Below are 16,210 nucleotides of genomic sequence, written 5' to 3'. Positions count from 1 at the left end.
TTTGAATACTCTGCTGCTGATCCCTTCTACTGACCTTTTCAGTTTTATTGATGAGTTCATCCCACTCATGTTCACAGTAATGATTGATTGTCTATTTCCCTCCATCCCTAGCCTCTTTTATTTTTTCTTATTGTTTCTTGTCCAAATCCTATTCAAAGTGTTTACCCGCTCTTTCCTTTTACTCCTCCCTTCATGATCCACTCTTAAAAGTTGGATTTGTTTTGCTGGAGACTAATTCCTGTTTCTCTCTTCAATTTGATTATTTTTAAACTATACTCTTGTTGTATATGTATGTTTTTAAGCATGTAAATAGTTGAGTACAATAGTCATCACTCCGTTAGCATGAAAGTGAGATTCTTGTGACCCCTGTTTCCTTCACCTCTTCCTTCAGGTATGTAGTTTCTTTTTAAAATCATGAACCTTTAATATACAAAGTAATAAGTTCTACCACTTTCCTCCTCATTTCTTCCCAAGTGTCTTCATTTCCCTCTCCCTTTTATTTACTTAAGATCATCACGATAGAAGAAAACCACTCTTACTTAGGCCTTCTATCTTATTTAACTCCCTGGGACCCTTGAAGGAAATCAGTGTTCTGAGCAAACACTTGTTTCTCCTCTCCCCTTAGATCATGAACACTTCCTTATTTTATAGTCCCTTTCATTTGCTTCAAAGTTGTTACCTTTCTACGTGTCTACATTTCAGAGATTCTTTGAGGTTTGGGGCTTTTCATCAGGAATGCTTCAAATTCCTCTGTTGATTAAAGGTCTGTTTTTTTTCCCCTTTAGGATTTTACTCAATTGTTTTTGGATATAGTCCTTTATCTTTTGCTTTTTATAAGACCATATTCCAAGTTGTCTTATTCTTTATGGTGATAACTGCCAAGACTTGTGTGCTACTGGCTCTGAACTCTTTGTCTTGTTGAATTATTTTTTTTTGACCTGAAAGCTTCCTCTTGACAATGGGTATTAAGGTTTTGGTTAGGATTTTCATGTTTTGAGTTTTTCTCAGGAGGTTATTGATGAAGTACATTTTCACTCTGCCCGCTGGTTCTGTTAGGTCTGAGCAGTTTTCATTTATAATACCTTAAAATACTGTAGCCAAACTTTTATTTTTGACCATGGCTTCCTGGTAGTCTGGTGATTCTTTCTTCAGCCTGATGAGTTCTTGTTTTACTGTTTTACTGATGAGTTCTTTTCTTCTTCAAGATTTGTTTCCACAAACTATTGAAGTTTTAAAATGGAAAATGATGAAAAGAATAGACATTGACATTGACAATCACTTTTTTCCAACTTAACTGATACAAAGCAGTTGCAACCAAAATGAAGAGACCCAAAGGCTCTAGGTTTCTTAACCTTTTTTTGTGTTATAGATCCCTTTGGCAATCAGGTGAGCCTTCTCAAAATTATATTCTTGAAATTTTTTGTTTGTTTGTTTTTAGTGAGGCAATAGGGGTTAAGTGACTTGCCCAGGGTCACACAGCTAGTAAGTGTTAAGTGTCTGAGGCCGGATTTTGAACTCAGGTCCTCCTGACTCCAGGGCCGGTGCTCTATCCACTGCGCCATCTAGCTGCCCCAAAATTATATTCTTAAATGCATAAAATACATAATATTTCAAAGGAAACCAATTTTGTTGAAATATAGTAATCAGAATATATATTTTTTAAAGTTCATGGACTTCATGTTAAGAACCCTTGCTCTAAATAATATCAACAAACACTTGGTCTTTGCCAAGCAGAGGGATATGTCAGCCAGTGTTGTTACTACTTTAGAATATAAACTCTTTTCTATGCTGATATGTGAGAAACCCTGGAAGACTTAGATGACTGAGTTAAGTGAAGTAAGCAGAAGTAGGAGAACAATTTTGATATTGACTCTACTATTGTGAAGAGCAGCAATGCTGACCAATGACAGACACAGCCAGTCATACCTCAAGGAGACTGAAGATCAGCTTCTCGGCAGAGATGGATCAGACACAGAATGAGATACACATTTTCAGGCAATACTGACACAGCACAATTTTTTTTTGGCTTAATTACTTATTTGTTACAAGGGAGGGCTTTTCGAGAATATTGTGGAAGAATACAGGGGATAGTGATGGGGTGAAAAAAGAAAGCATCAATTAAACATAAAAATATGCAGAAGAGCAGAATGAAATTCAGAAGGGGCCACAGACAAGATGGGCAACACTGGTTAATACATTATCTTTTTTTTTTCCCTTTAGTGAGGCAATTGGGGTCAAGTGACTTGCCCAGGGTCACACAGCTAGTAAGTGTTAAGTGTCTGAGGCCGGATTTGAACCCAGGTACTCCTGACTCCAGGGCTGGTGCTCTATCCACTGCACCACCTAGCTGCCCCCAATACATTATCTTAATACATGTTACGGTTGATGCATATTTTTTTTTAAAAACTGCATAGCATATTCATGATTTCATATGTAATCCTCTATTTCTGTCCCTTGTCCATGAAAATGTCCATGTTTGATGACTGTCAATTTAATAATGAAAATATTTTTAAAATGTTATAGAGCACAGTGGTGGAAGATTATAAGCAACGTTTCCTCCTAAACCAAGAAGAGAGGACAAATTAAGTTTACAGAGAGCCTAATGTTGTGGGCCAGTCTAGTCTAGGCCGGTCTCATCATTCAGGTTCAAGGTTTAAACCGGTCAGAGTCAATGTGTATCATAAAAGCAACTTTATTCATAGAGGAAAGAGGAAATAAAAAAAGTGCAGCAATCTAACTAGCACCTCAACCAAATCTTGCATTAGATACAGTGTTCCACTTGGTCATTAAGGTACATAGCGTTCACTTTTGATTTTTGTTATTGTTGTTCTTTACATATACCGTATTATGTATAATTGTTTTTTTGATTCTGCTTATTTCATTCTCTACCTATTACCTATCAGAATTTGAGTAACATTTTTAAGACTCTATAATCACTTATCTTTTTAGGTTTTTCAGCATTGTTATTTATCACAAAGTATTTACATTTTTAAGTCAAGATTTATTCCCTTAGCATCCCACTAATATTTTTAATAGTCTATTCTTCCTTAATATACTTTAACCGATAGTACAAATATATATATTTTTTGGAGTGATTGTGTTAGGAGTTCCCGAGCGCTTCCTGCCTTTCCTCTGCCATCTTGGCTCCGCCCCCAAGACTGATCTGTATTTTTTTATGTATGTGTGTGTATGTATATATATATTTATTTGTTTGTTTATTGCATCACTTTCAGGCATTGCTGACTCTTCATGACCTAACTTGGGGTTTTCTTGGCAGAGACACTGGAGTGGTTTGCCATTTCCTTCTCCAGCTAATTTGACAGATGAGGACACTGAGGCAAACAGGGTTAAGTGACTTGCCCAGGGTCACACAGAACTCAGGTCTTCCTAACTCCAGGCCCAGGACTCTATCCACAGCACCACCTAGCTGCTCCAACTAATGATGTGAGGACCAGAGTATATCTATTATATTATGATTATGCCTAGATCATATTTGTTATCTTATATCTAAGGGTTCTTCTATCTTTAGGGACTGTGATTCTAAGAATCGGACGTTGGAATTGGCATGTAAAGTTGTGTGTTGTGATAGTTTTCCTGTATTGCTGATCACCCTCTCATCACCTTCCCAGCAGGAAACCTTTTATCTCTGTAGCCTAGCATAGTGAGCACACAGCAGGTACTTGCCCATGATTGTTGTCACTGTTAGCTCTAGTGGGACTCACCAAACTAGCCAGCACAAGGCCTAAGTCTGCATCTCATCCCTGCCATTTATTAGCAGTGCGTCTTGTGAGAAGACTGCTGCTGCTGACCTGCCTCACGAGGCTGTCACAAAGATCCAGTTAGATCATGTATGGAATGCGAGGTGATAATGCTGGTGCTGCTGGTGCTGGTGCCGAGGACAACAGGAGTAGAGTGTGCAGAGGATTGCAGTGAGCTCTAAAAAAGGGAAAAAGCAATTTTCTTGTGGAAAATAGTAATAATCGATTTCTTAATCTCTCAGAATCTGCAATTTCATCAGTGTGGGTACTTCATCAACAGGGATCATTAGCCTCTGTGATGTAGTGAATGGCCTCAGAGAATTGATATAATTGAAAAATTTATCACTTCGCAGTCTATCTGGGACTAAGCCTTTTTGTGTTTAGCTGGTCCAGCCCTTGACTGTATTTAGTCTGTCACTGTAGGGTTTGTGACAGTCTTATGATAAGGAGCCTCTCTGAACTGACCCACATTGGTCCCTGAATGACAGGCAGCCATGCTTACATGAAACCTTTCTGGCTGGGTAGGACCTGTCAGGCTTTGCATCCTGTTGCCATAGCCTTTGAGAACCCAAGAGCGCTTCCATACAACAATGAGCCATTAGAGTAGAACTTTAGTGAAGGAGGAATAGATTTACAGATGCTTAGCAGGGGCAGAGACTTTGCCAGAGACCGGGGGATTCATGATTAGTAAGGAGATCCCAGTCCAGAAAGGGGATACAGCACATATACAAGTGATTGTGATCAATGTTTAATGAGATAAGTGAATTTCAGAGGAGAAGATGCACTTTACCAGGAGCTGTCCAAGAAGGATCATTTCTCTTTTATGGGACTGGGTCTCACAGAATCAGCGTCCCTCTAATCTAGCCTGTATCTGAGAAAGAATCCCCGCTCTAACTTACCCAGCAAGCACCCCTCCAGCCCCTGCTGGGTCACCTCCAGTGAGAAGGACCATCACTGCACTTTGGAGAACTCTAAAATGTTAGGAAGCTTTTCTTTACATCTGGTCAATCAGTAAACATTGATTCAGTGCCTGCCACATGCCAGGGGGTTCTAGGGGGTAGAAAAAGAGGCACCCCTACAGCCCAAAGAGAGAAGCCTAAATTTGTTCCTTTGCTACTTCCACATATCGCTCTTAGGTTTGCTTTCTGCTACAAAAGTTGGGGCAAAGCAGACCGAGTTTAACCCCTCTTGAAGACAGCTACCATCCCTCATCTTCCCCCTCCCCCCCAAGGGGTCTCTTCAGTTTGGACATTTCCTTTTTCTTCACCTGATCTCCATAGCATCATAGATTTGTAGACTTGGGCCTGGAAGGGAGCATGAAAGTCATTGAATTCACCCCCTCAGGGAAGTTGAGTAACTTGACAGAGGTCATAGAGATGCAAGCAGCAGTTTCAGGATTTGAACCCAGGCCCTCTGATTTCAGAGCTCTTATCATTGTACCATGGCACTTCATCAAGCATGAAATTGAAGTCTTTAGCTTATCAGCGTCTAAAATGTGGTATCCAGAATTAAATGCTGTGTTCTAAATGTGCTTAGACCAGGGTACTAGTACAGTGGGACTTGGTCCTCCTCCCTCCTTTGTGCTGACGCTAGAATTCTTTTGATATAGCTTAGAGATCTCAGTATCTTTCTTGGCTGCTGTGTCCCACTGCTATCTCATTGAGCTTATAGTCCACTAAAACTCTGAGATCTTCAGAGAACCGTCTTCTCCATCTTGAACAATTCTTTACATTATCCTCATCCTCATCATAGCTAGCATTTATATTGCACATTGCAAAAGCATTTTAGAAATACCTAATTTTATTCCCACAAAAACCTTGAGGGGTAGGTTCTACAATCCCATTTTACAGATGAGGAAACTAAAGCCAAAATTAAGTGACTTGTGTAGGGCCTCAAAAGTGAAGCCAAATTTGAACTCCGGTCTTGCAGATTTCATTTCTAGCACTCTATCCACTGTGGCATCTTGCTGGCATGAGGCTTTACATTTATTTCCTTCAAATTTCCTCAGATATGGTTCCATGGTTTCATCTCTCAAATATTTTTGAATTCTGGCTCTTTCATCCAGTGTCAGGCTGGAACAATGGGTCAAAGCTTACATGATAAAATCTAATGGGGATAAGTATAGTCTTACATGGGTATAAAAAATAATCTTCCTTCACTAGTGCAAGATGAGGGGGTGCTACAGAACAGTGCATCTAAAAAAGATTTGGGGGTTCAGTAGACTGTAAGCTTAACTTGAGCCATTATGACACAAGGGCTCAGTTTTGTATCATCTGCAGATTTCACAAATAGCTTTTGATAAAAATGTTAAACAGCATGGGGACAAGCCCTGAGAGATACACCTGGAACATTCCATTGGAGACTGCCTGCTTAGGTGACATGGAACCATTAATAGCTACTTTTTTGGGTCTGGGTATTGAACTTGTTCTGAATTCTTCTCGCCTGTCTCTTTCCGTCTTTTCAAAAAGAATAACATGTATCAAATGCTTTCCTAAAATCTAGATAAACTCTATGTGTAGGATAACCATTTTACAAAGTTAGTAATCTTGTCACTGAAAAGAATGAATAAAACCTCTTTTTGATGAAACCATTGTGGCCTTCTGTGATCACTGCATCCTTTTCTAGATATTTACTAGCCATCCATTTAGTAATATATTGTAGCCTTTTCCTTAGGAATTGAAGTTCACTGACCTATACTTTCAAAAGTTCCTTCTCTTTCAAAAAATCTGGACATTTTGTCCTGTGGTATCTCATTCTCTAGTCCTTCAGAAATCACAAACAGTGACTCAGCAGTCATGTATCCCATGTGAGCCAGGTGACTTGAATCTACTGAGGACAGCTAGGTGCTCAACTCTTTGTGGTTATCAAGTCCCATTTTTTCCTGTCCTTTCCAGTATAAAGATCATTTAGAGAAAACAGAAAGAAAATAAGAGTTCTGTCACTCTGCCTTACCAGTGTGGTCAATTATCACTTAGCATCCACCATAAACAATGGTGAACCCCTTCTTTTCCTCAGTATAGCTGAGGAAATGGAAGCCACTTTGTTATCTATAACATTATTATCCTCACCAGCCTCAGCTCATTTTGCTGAGTGTTAGTACTCCTGATACCCTTTTTAGAGGACTATGCCATGCTTTCATAGTCATTGTCCATTATCTGCCCACGTGTCTGTCTCTGTGCGTGTCTTTTAAAGATCTTAAGTTGATGATTTAGTTCCCTGCATTGGGAAAGGTTAGGCGGTGGCATTTGAGTTAGATATTAACAGATGAGTAGGATTTCAGTAGACTGAGTTGGGGCTTGTTATTTCTGGGAGTAGGGAATTGAATGCAGAAAGGTATGAGACTAAGACAGTATGGGAATGTCCGTCAATTGAGGAATGATGGAAGAAGCTGTGCTTCATGATTGTGGTGGAATGGTCTTGCGCTATAGGAAATGACAAACAGGATGATCCCAGAAAAACCCGGAAAGACTCATGAACATCGATGTATAGTGAAGTGAGCAGAGCATAGTGACAGCAGTATTATTCAATGAGCAATTGCGAATGACTTAACTACTCTCAGCAATGCAATGATCCAAGACAATCCCAAGGAACTAATGAGGAAGCTTACTATGTACCCCCATAGAAAGAACTGATAAAAAGAACACTTGTGGATTGTACATATATAACCTAGTTGCGATCTTGTTGGGGGGGGAGGGAAAGGGAGGGAGGGAGAAAAATTTGGAACTCTAAGTTTTATGAAAATGAATGTTGAAAACTACCCTTACATGTAACTGGAAAAGATAAAATAAATGTTTGTTGCTTTAAAAAAAAAAAAAAGACAGTATGGAAGAATCCAGGGGATGCTGTTTGGCTCCAGTATAAGGTTGCAAAGGTAAAGTAAGTTCAGCTTGTGGCAGCAGAATGCAGGGCTGAGTTAGAACTTCAGTGCATAATGAGGAGTCCTAATTCGGGCCCCCACTGACCACGTAATTCTGAGCAAGGAGGGGGCCCCATGTAGGAGTTGTGGAGGAGAGGCTTTTCCCAAGGAGAGTTCCCTATCTCAGTGACTCACACAGTTCCACTCATCCCTTCTTTTCCTTCTTCACCCCTCAGTCCACCTGGATGAGGAGGAATTGAAAGACTTTGCACAGAAACATGACCATCTGCTCCAGATAGTCATGGTGTGAAGAACAGATTGGAGAGGGGAGACGAGAGGCCAAATCCTCAGTATTCCAGATGTAAGGTAATAAAGGTCTTTACAGCATGGTGGCACTGAGTCTAGAAAGGAGGGCCTTGATACAGGAGACTAAGGCAGAATCATTAGGCCTTGGCATTGCTTGGACGTGGAGGTGAGGGAATATCGATCAATGAGGAGGAGGAGGGAGAAAGGCTGCCTGCAGGGGGACCATCTTCCCTCTGGTCTCAGCCTCTTGATGTAGCCTTAGATTGCATTAACTATTTGGGCCCTTGTGTCAGTCACAGTGGCTCACGTTAAGCTTATAGTCTACTGAACCCCCAAATCTTGTTTAGATGCACTGTTCTGTAGCTCCCCCCCATCTTGCACTAGTGAAGGATGATGTTTTTTAAAACCCATGTAAGACTATACTTATCCACTGTGAGGGCCAAAATTTGATATATGGAGCGTTATTTGGGTGACTCGCCTTAATATTGGGGTCCCGGAAATATGAGGGACCTTTTAGGTTCTCCCTCTGCTCTGAACTGCCGTTTTTAGCTATTTCTCCCAGGCCAATAAGAAAAGAGCCTCTAAGCTTTCGTTCACAAAAGGATCAGATTTTATTACTTGGGAATTAATTAAACAACATAAGTGAAACTAATAAAAATCAAAGATAAGGAAATAGGAAAATGGAAATACAGATAGATAGTCTTAACTCTAAGCTTAACCTATTCACTGTCCAGACTGTTTCCAATTAATCTTGTTCAAAGGAATTTAGGGTTTTCCATAATTAACTCACCAACCCCGGACAGTTTATAGTTGCTCACACCACGCTGAGACAGAACAAATACGCGCCACTGCAAGGGGAGTTGCCAGACAGAGAGACCCTGAGAGCAAGCTTGCATTCTGGAAGCAGCCCTCCACCTCCCTTCAGGGAGCGTTCAATCTTTCCTTCCCCAAAAGGGGATGTCCTTCGAAAACTGCCTATGGAGAGTTCTCCTTCTCTGTTCAGTAGCATAGGTAACCTTGAGGTGGGCCAGGTGTGGCCCCTCCCAAATGAGTTAGCTAAAAACTGGAATCTTTACCACAAATTTTACCACACCCCATTAGATTTTATCATCTAAGCTTTGACCCATTGTTCCAGCCTGTCACAATCATTGTGGATCTGGAGTCTTGTCCAACATCTTAGCTATCCCCCTAGGCTTTGGATTATCAGCAAATTATATAAGCATGTAACGTATACCCTTATCCAAACCAGAGATATATTAAACAACAGAGTCACTGAGAAACAGCTGGGACATTTCACTAGAGACTTCCTTCCCTACGTTTTCCTGAGGGCTCATATTTGTGGTGTTACTGTTTGAAGCTATATGAGTAAATGAGATTGCTAAGGAAGAGTGGATGAGAGCTAAGGTGACAGCCTTGGGGAAACCTACCATTAGGAGGCAGAATGAGAGAAAGGAAGAGCCAGTGAAGTGCACAGAAGGGTCACTTGGAGAGAGGATGAGAACCCAGAGAGCCAAGGGAGGCCAAAGCACAAGGATGCCCAGTTTTGTAGAGATGTCAAGGAGGTTTTGGCTTAAGGAAGGTAATAGATTTGGCAGTCAATTGTGACCTTTGAGAAGGCAGTTTCAGGAGAGTGGTGGGGATGAAAGCAAGATTGCAACGAAGGAGGCACAGATGACTTTTTTTTTTAAGTAGAGAGAAAGGGAAATAGTCCAAGATGTTAGTAAGGACTGAGGAAAACTTTAGTGGGTTCAAGAGACCTGGTTTTTTTGTACATAGATGAGAAGGAACCTTTGGTGAGGATGGGATTGTAGATGCATGAAAGAATGGATAATTGATGGAAGAGGATGAGACCCAGGGTGCAGATAGAGGAGATTGGCTTTCCTTTGAGAATAGAGGAGAGGGAGAAGAGAAGGAGGTGAAAATGGGTAATATTTCAGATGTGGAGGAGGGGAATGTGTATCACCTATACTACATAAAACGATTTACAATGTTAAGAGTTGCTGCTGAGAGTATATTCTGATTAATGTTATACATTTTAAAATCTGGAAATCTTATAAATGCTTATATTTGTTTTACAGTCTGTTTTGTTGTTTTTTGAAAGAGAAAAAAAAGCCTGCTTCTGAAATCTGGTGGTTAATTCTTTCACCAAGGAAAGATTAAATTTGATGTGTATATTACTTGAAATTGGTTAGGGGCCAGTAGTGTCCTTAATTTCCATAATTGGAATCTCTTGTGAAAGTACTGGGAATTGTAATTAATAAAAGTTCTAGAAGATAATCCATTAGGGTACTTTGAAATCATAATTAATGAAAGCTGGGATGCTAAGAGTTTTAGATAAGGCTGAAGACATGTTCTGTCTCCTGACCAGTTGATTGTCAGTAATAAATGAGGGTTCTTTAATTTCCTTTACTTACTATACTTTCTTATTCCCCGTGTTTCATCATCCATCCACATGTATCAACACCTGAGCTTTATGAGATGATTGTGGGTTCAGAAAGTAAGAGCAGCAAGAAAAACTTACAAGCAGAGCCCCGCTAATTCAACTTACCAAAGCCAGCTAATACTTCCAAAATACAAGTGAAGCTATTAGAGAATAATGTGCATGTTAAAATAATTGCTTCTTTCCAATGTAGGACACTGTGGCACATGTGTATTTGGGTTAAGGATTCATATCTAGTATTTGTAGATTTTTGCTTTTCTATGAGACTGAAGTGACTGCATAGTTATATTGGGTTTTGAATTTGTGGTTGCTTTTAGCAGTATTTTGTTAGTATTTTCTGAGAAGCTAATGTAGCATTTGTAAATGTTTGCTTATATGTAGGTGATAGCAGCTATCATATATGTATATGTGCAGACATATGTGTAGATAGAATTATGTTAGGATTTAAATTTATTATTTCTTTGGGGAAAGTGCTTTAAATAATCATTTTTTATTGGTTTCCAGAGAAACTCACGAGGGATTGGCATCTCCCTTGAGTCTGGGGGAAAATATTAAACTCCGTTTCTTTTTTCTCTCATAATGACAGGTTAATAGGCATGACTCAATGATATAGTTTATTTCTATTAATAATATATTAGTGTTTGAAGCCACATAGTGATGAAAAAGAGTTTTAGAACGTTGGAGGTCAAGCTCTAATCCAGAGCTGGACGTCATCCAGTCCAGTTCCCTCGTTTTATAGATGAGGGAGCAGGATGAGAAGGGTTAAGCAGCTTGTCCAGGTGCTCTCAGGCCGTCAGTGACAAGGTCCAGTGAGAACTTGGCAATCACTGATCCAAGGCCACTCACTGCCTCAGGCTGCACATCTTATAGTGGTGCTCTCTTGATGAGTGACATAACAACTTTTTATTGTGATAAAGAACACTATTAGGATGTCTTAGAAGTGATTTTACTGAATGGAGAGTGATAGTAGAGCCTAAAAAGGAGGTCACAGAGCACTCAAGAACTTTAGTAGAGGGGGCAATGATGCTGAGTCATGAGGGAGCCAAGATGCATCGAGTACACCGGATAGTCCTCTGTGGGCGATGTTCATCCTTGACTTCCATTTTGCAAAAACAGGTCAGGGAAGAAACACATGGCAAAGTGATTATTAAGTACTTTTTTCTTTAATAGTAGCATCAACGATATGTTATGTCATGGTCTGCAGCTTTCTGCAGATAACACTGTCCTAAAACCATTGGAGTCTCCCGTACCTATTCTAATGTAGTAGACATAACACTGAATTTTGAATCAGTTCTAGTTCTATTACCCCTTTAAGCCTTATGGTCTGGACTGGGCCTGACTGAGGCCAAAACTCTGATAGTTTAGGTTCAATATTTGTATAATGAAAATAACAACAAACCAACCCCATAGGATTGATTTAAGGATCAAATGAGAAGTATTAGAAGAATGGGGAATGGGGGGGGGGCAGCTAGGTGGTGCAGTGGATAAAGCAGTGGCCCTGGATTCAAGAGGACCTGAGTTCAAATCCGCCCTCAGACACTTGACACTTACTAGCTGTGTGACCCTGAGCAAATCACTTTACCCCCATTGCCTGGCAAAAAACAAAAAAACCCCAACAATAACAAAAAAAAAAAAAGAAGAATAGGGAAGGACTAGTATTCCAATTCCCACCATAAATGGGAAGAGAAGGGATTCTGCAAGCTACAGACCAAAGAACTTGATTTGTTAACAAACACAATTCTAGAATATATTTTAATAGAATCATTAATAAATGTCTGGAAAAGAAACTTGTGTCTAAAGAGCATGCCAGACTAACCTCATTCTATTTTATTGGCCATTATTGGATTGGAAGATCAGAAGGATTCTGTATATGTAGTTTGCCAAAAATTTACCAAAATAAAATTGAAAAAGTCTCTTGTTCTATTCTTATGGAAAAAATGGAGAAATATGGATTAGGTGAGATAATAGTATAGTTATATTTGGAACATGTTGAATGACTGTCCCCAAAGGGTGGTCATTAGTGGTTTGTTGGCACTTGCAAGTGAGTTTCTAGTACCCCAAGTATCTGCTTGTCCCTGTGCTAGTTGACATTTTTATCAATTAAAAGTAATAGATGGTATGCTTATCAAATTTGCAAGTAGCCCAGTGTGCAGTCAGCATGACATGTACAAACAGGACCATCTACAGGCCCCAAGGACATAAGATCTCCTCTATGACAGTGGAGAATATTTTTGGTTAGAATACCTTTGTTTAATGCCTTCCTTGATATTAATAATCTGTCATTCTTGTTTAACAGTGTTACCTTTCTGTTTGCATTTATCAGGTAGCCTATGATCTTAATATATGCATAAGAACAGAAGCCTTTTGCTTGTTTTGTAATCAGTGTGGTCTTATATAGAGAATTGTTTGGGAAAACCTACATATTTACTTCTCCTATTTTCATCAAGGATGTCTTCAATATGCATGTAACTAGATGATTATGATAAAGATTTTATAAAGATGAGAAATAAGACCTGATATTCCCTGGATTGCCTTTTTTTTGGTGTTAATATTACCTCTAATTTTTTTTCCCAATTCTTTTAATATATTCCCTTCTCTTCAAAACCTTGTAAAACATGACCTTAAAATTTCTTCAAAGTGACTTACCTGCCTGAGACTCCACTAGAGTAGACATCAACAATGTGTCAAAACTGCTATCACTTCTTCACTCTAATCTATGATTTTGATTCTAGTGATACACATTTTTTTTCTCTTTCCATTTTAACATGTGTAAATAGGCACATGTTGACAGCCTCAGCTCGGCCTTCCTCACTACACATGTGCAGTCCACTGCAGGCACATTTTGCCATTCCTGCCCCTTCTCTGACCTCACATAGGCTCTGCTCTGGTTCGTGCCCCTTACCACTGCTCAGCTGGGTTATTTCAGTCTTGGTCCCTTTGGTCTCACTGCCTCAAGTCTTTTGTGCTACCTCCTTCCTACTCACTAAACATCAGGGGCTCCTTAGGGGCTCCAAGGTAAAACGTGAACTCTGGCTTTAGGGTCCTTCGCACACCGAGCCCCTCATCTTTCCTGAGTCCCTGCACTCTGTGGTCTAGCCACACTGGCCTGCTCTCTGTCTTTTGCATGTCTCTGCCTTTGCACCAGCTCTTCCCCAGTCCTGGAAGATACTTCCTCTGCCTCGTTAAATCCCCTTCTTCCTCCAAGAAGCAGCCTGGGTACCAACTTCTACATGAGAAGTTGTCACCCCACCTGTACATGCTCTTCCTGGCCGACTGCCTGGCATGGATTGTGTGGTGCACACCTATTTATTTGTGTGTACCTATCTATGCGTGTGTGTACATGTTCTCTCTCTGGTAGGATGGCAACTCCTTGAGCAGATACTATTTCATTTTTCCTATTGATATTCCATTATGTAGTTCAGTGCCCAGCACATAATAGGAATTTAATAGATGAATATTTCGTGCTCCTTTTTAGGTTTCCTAGGAGTATACTTCAATTAATCAATTGGCAAATCAGTAATCATTTATTAAATTCCTATTATGTGCTGGCATTGAGCTAGGCAACAAAATAGAAATCCCTCCGAAATAGGCCCAAAGTAAAATATTTTGTAATGGATGAAAACCAAGACCTGATTCCCAAAGTCACTGCCCCTGCCATCATGACGCTTTTTCTTTTCTTTTTCCTTTAACTCAGAAAAGTATTTTGACTTGTTAACAACTGCCCGGGCACAATGGTGAGATACAAAAGAAAATGTACGAGGCTCTTGTGATCATGTGTACCTGTATGACTTTGGGCAAGTTATTTACTTCTGGGTCTCAGTTTTCTCATCTGGAAAATGAGGAAGTTGGAGTAGACGATATCTTAGTTTCCTTCTAGCTCCCAACCAATGACCTTTGACTTTTCCAAATTTTGTATATTACCCGACCTTTTTATATTTAACACGGTGTTTAATTCTATTTCCAACTCCTAAATTATGTAATACTGAAATACTGAATAACCCAAAGGTAAGTTAATTCTAATTATTCTTAGATTGCAAGACTAGAGAAGGATAAAGAAGAGGTACACAACCAGCTCCTTAACGTTGATCCCACAAAAGACAGCAAACGAGTGGAGAAGCTTGTCCGAGAAAAGGTCCAGTTGTGTCAAAAATTGAAAGGCTTGGAGGCTGAAGTAACTGAATTACGAGCCGAGAGAGAAAACTGTGGCATCCAGGCTGAAAATGTCCAGAGGATTCAGGTGCGCCAGCTGGCCGAGATGCAGACCGCCGTCAAGTCCCTGGAGGTATGTTGATTTTAATTGCTTCCCCGTAGGTTATACCATATGTGTTTAAAGCGTACTTGAACATGTCTTGCTTTGGAGAGCATCCGTGTTCAGTAAGCTCACAGATCTGTGCTGACGCATGTCTGGGTTCCCAAGTGTCCCTGTTGTGTTTAGATCTGAGTGAACTTACAGATTCAAAGGCAGCAGCTTTGCAGCGTTAGAGAGGGATTGCTGACTCTGTGTGAATCTACAAGGTCCACCCCTCTGGGGTGAATTTATGTTTCTCCTGCCACAGAGTATATTTGCTAAATCAGAAGAGATGATTTACTAAATGGTGCCCATAAAAACAGAAGTCCGTCCTCTGCAGTTGTTGGTTTATGCTGAGTGTCTCAGATACTTTAAAATCCAAAGTCCTGTTTCAGTAGAAGTGCCATATCTACATCTTTCAAACAGTCTCTGGGCAAAAGAAATAAAAGTTGCCCTTTTACTTACCTGCCCTCAGCTGGTCCCTTCTGTGTTTCCAGAGTCAGGTGGTTGCTGCTTAGGGGGGATTCTGTGCATCTAGATTCCATCTTGTCCGTGCCACCATTCCATGATGCTGCTTACTGCCGATTGGGTGCCCACTCATTATTGAGTTCAACTTTTTTTTTTTTTTAAGTGAGGCAATTGGGGTTAAGTGACTTGCCCAGGGTCACACAGCTAGTAAGTGTTAAGTGTCTGAGTCTGGATTTGAACTCAGGTATTCTACTCCTGACTCCAGGGCTGGTACTCTATCCACTGCCCCACCTAGCTGCCCCGCCCACTCATTATTGATTTGATGTTGTCTGGAATATCCAAAATCTTTTTCTTTTCCTTTTTTTTTTGGTGGGGCAATGAGGGTTAAGTGACTTGCCCAGGGTCACATAGCTAGTGTCAAGTATCTGAGGTTGGATTTGAACTCAGGTACTCCTGAATCCAGGGCTGGTACTTTATCCACTGCGCTATCTTGCTGCCCCCCAAATCTTTTTCAACTGGGGATAGATGTAGTGCTTGTGAAAAGTGGTGGAGATAGCAATGCGGGTAGGTGCCATTCTTAGTCTTGTAGAACTTTTAAATCTGGGCCTGCTTTGCCAGCAAACTGGTAAGAACATGGTGTCCATCTATCTTGCTTGTGAGTATTTGGCCACTGTAGATCTAGAAGAAACTACCGAAGTTCTCACTCCCCTCAAGATCTGTATCTGAGCTCATTCAACATGGTTTCTTTTTCTCTTCTCTCTACTCTCCGATCTTCTGTCCAATTCCTAAAGGATGGGTTGGATCATGTCAGCTCAGAGACTAGCAGCGATTCTTTATCCCTGGCGTGAGCACACAAAAGCTTCTCGGCTGCACTGTGTCCCATTTGGCTACCACCACCTACCTTTCCACCCTTATTTCACACTATTCTCTTTCACAAACCCTGGTTATCAGTCAAATTGGACTCCTAGCAATATTCAAAACTTAATCTTCTGCCTCCCACCTCATTGTATTCGCATAATTTTTCCCCCTTGTCTGGAGTACATTAACTCTTCATCTCTGCCTCAGAAGCTTTTCCTTCCTTCAAGGATCAGCTT

General features: G+C 40.4%; 1 protein-coding gene across 7 annotated transcripts in view; it reads left to right on the top strand.

Annotated features, from left to right (window-relative positions):
- CEP83 (centrosomal protein 83) overlaps positions 1 to 16,210 on the top strand; it is a 110,959-nt gene that overhangs the window by 59,146 nt on the left and 35,603 nt on the right. For all 7 annotated transcript variants that reach the window (XR_006353154.1, XR_006353156.1, XR_006353155.1 and 4 more), the window contains one exon: positions 14,391 to 14,642. Coding sequence is in view for 2 of the 7 variants with exons in the window: in XM_043965184.1 (XP_043821119.1) it covers positions 14,391 to 14,642 (252 nt within the window). In the remaining 5 variants the exon portion in view is untranslated. The remainder of the gene's footprint in view (positions 1 to 14,390; positions 14,643 to 16,210) is intronic.

Source organism: Dromiciops gliroides, chromosome 5 (assembly GCF_019393635.1).
Source record: "Dromiciops gliroides isolate mDroGli1 chromosome 5, mDroGli1.pri, whole genome shotgun sequence".
In the NCBI taxonomy this organism is placed as follows: domain Eukaryota; kingdom Metazoa; phylum Chordata; class Mammalia; order Microbiotheria; family Microbiotheriidae; genus Dromiciops; species Dromiciops gliroides.
The sequence above is the reverse complement of the archived record's forward strand: the minus strand, read 5'-3'. Positions and strand labels throughout refer to the sequence as shown.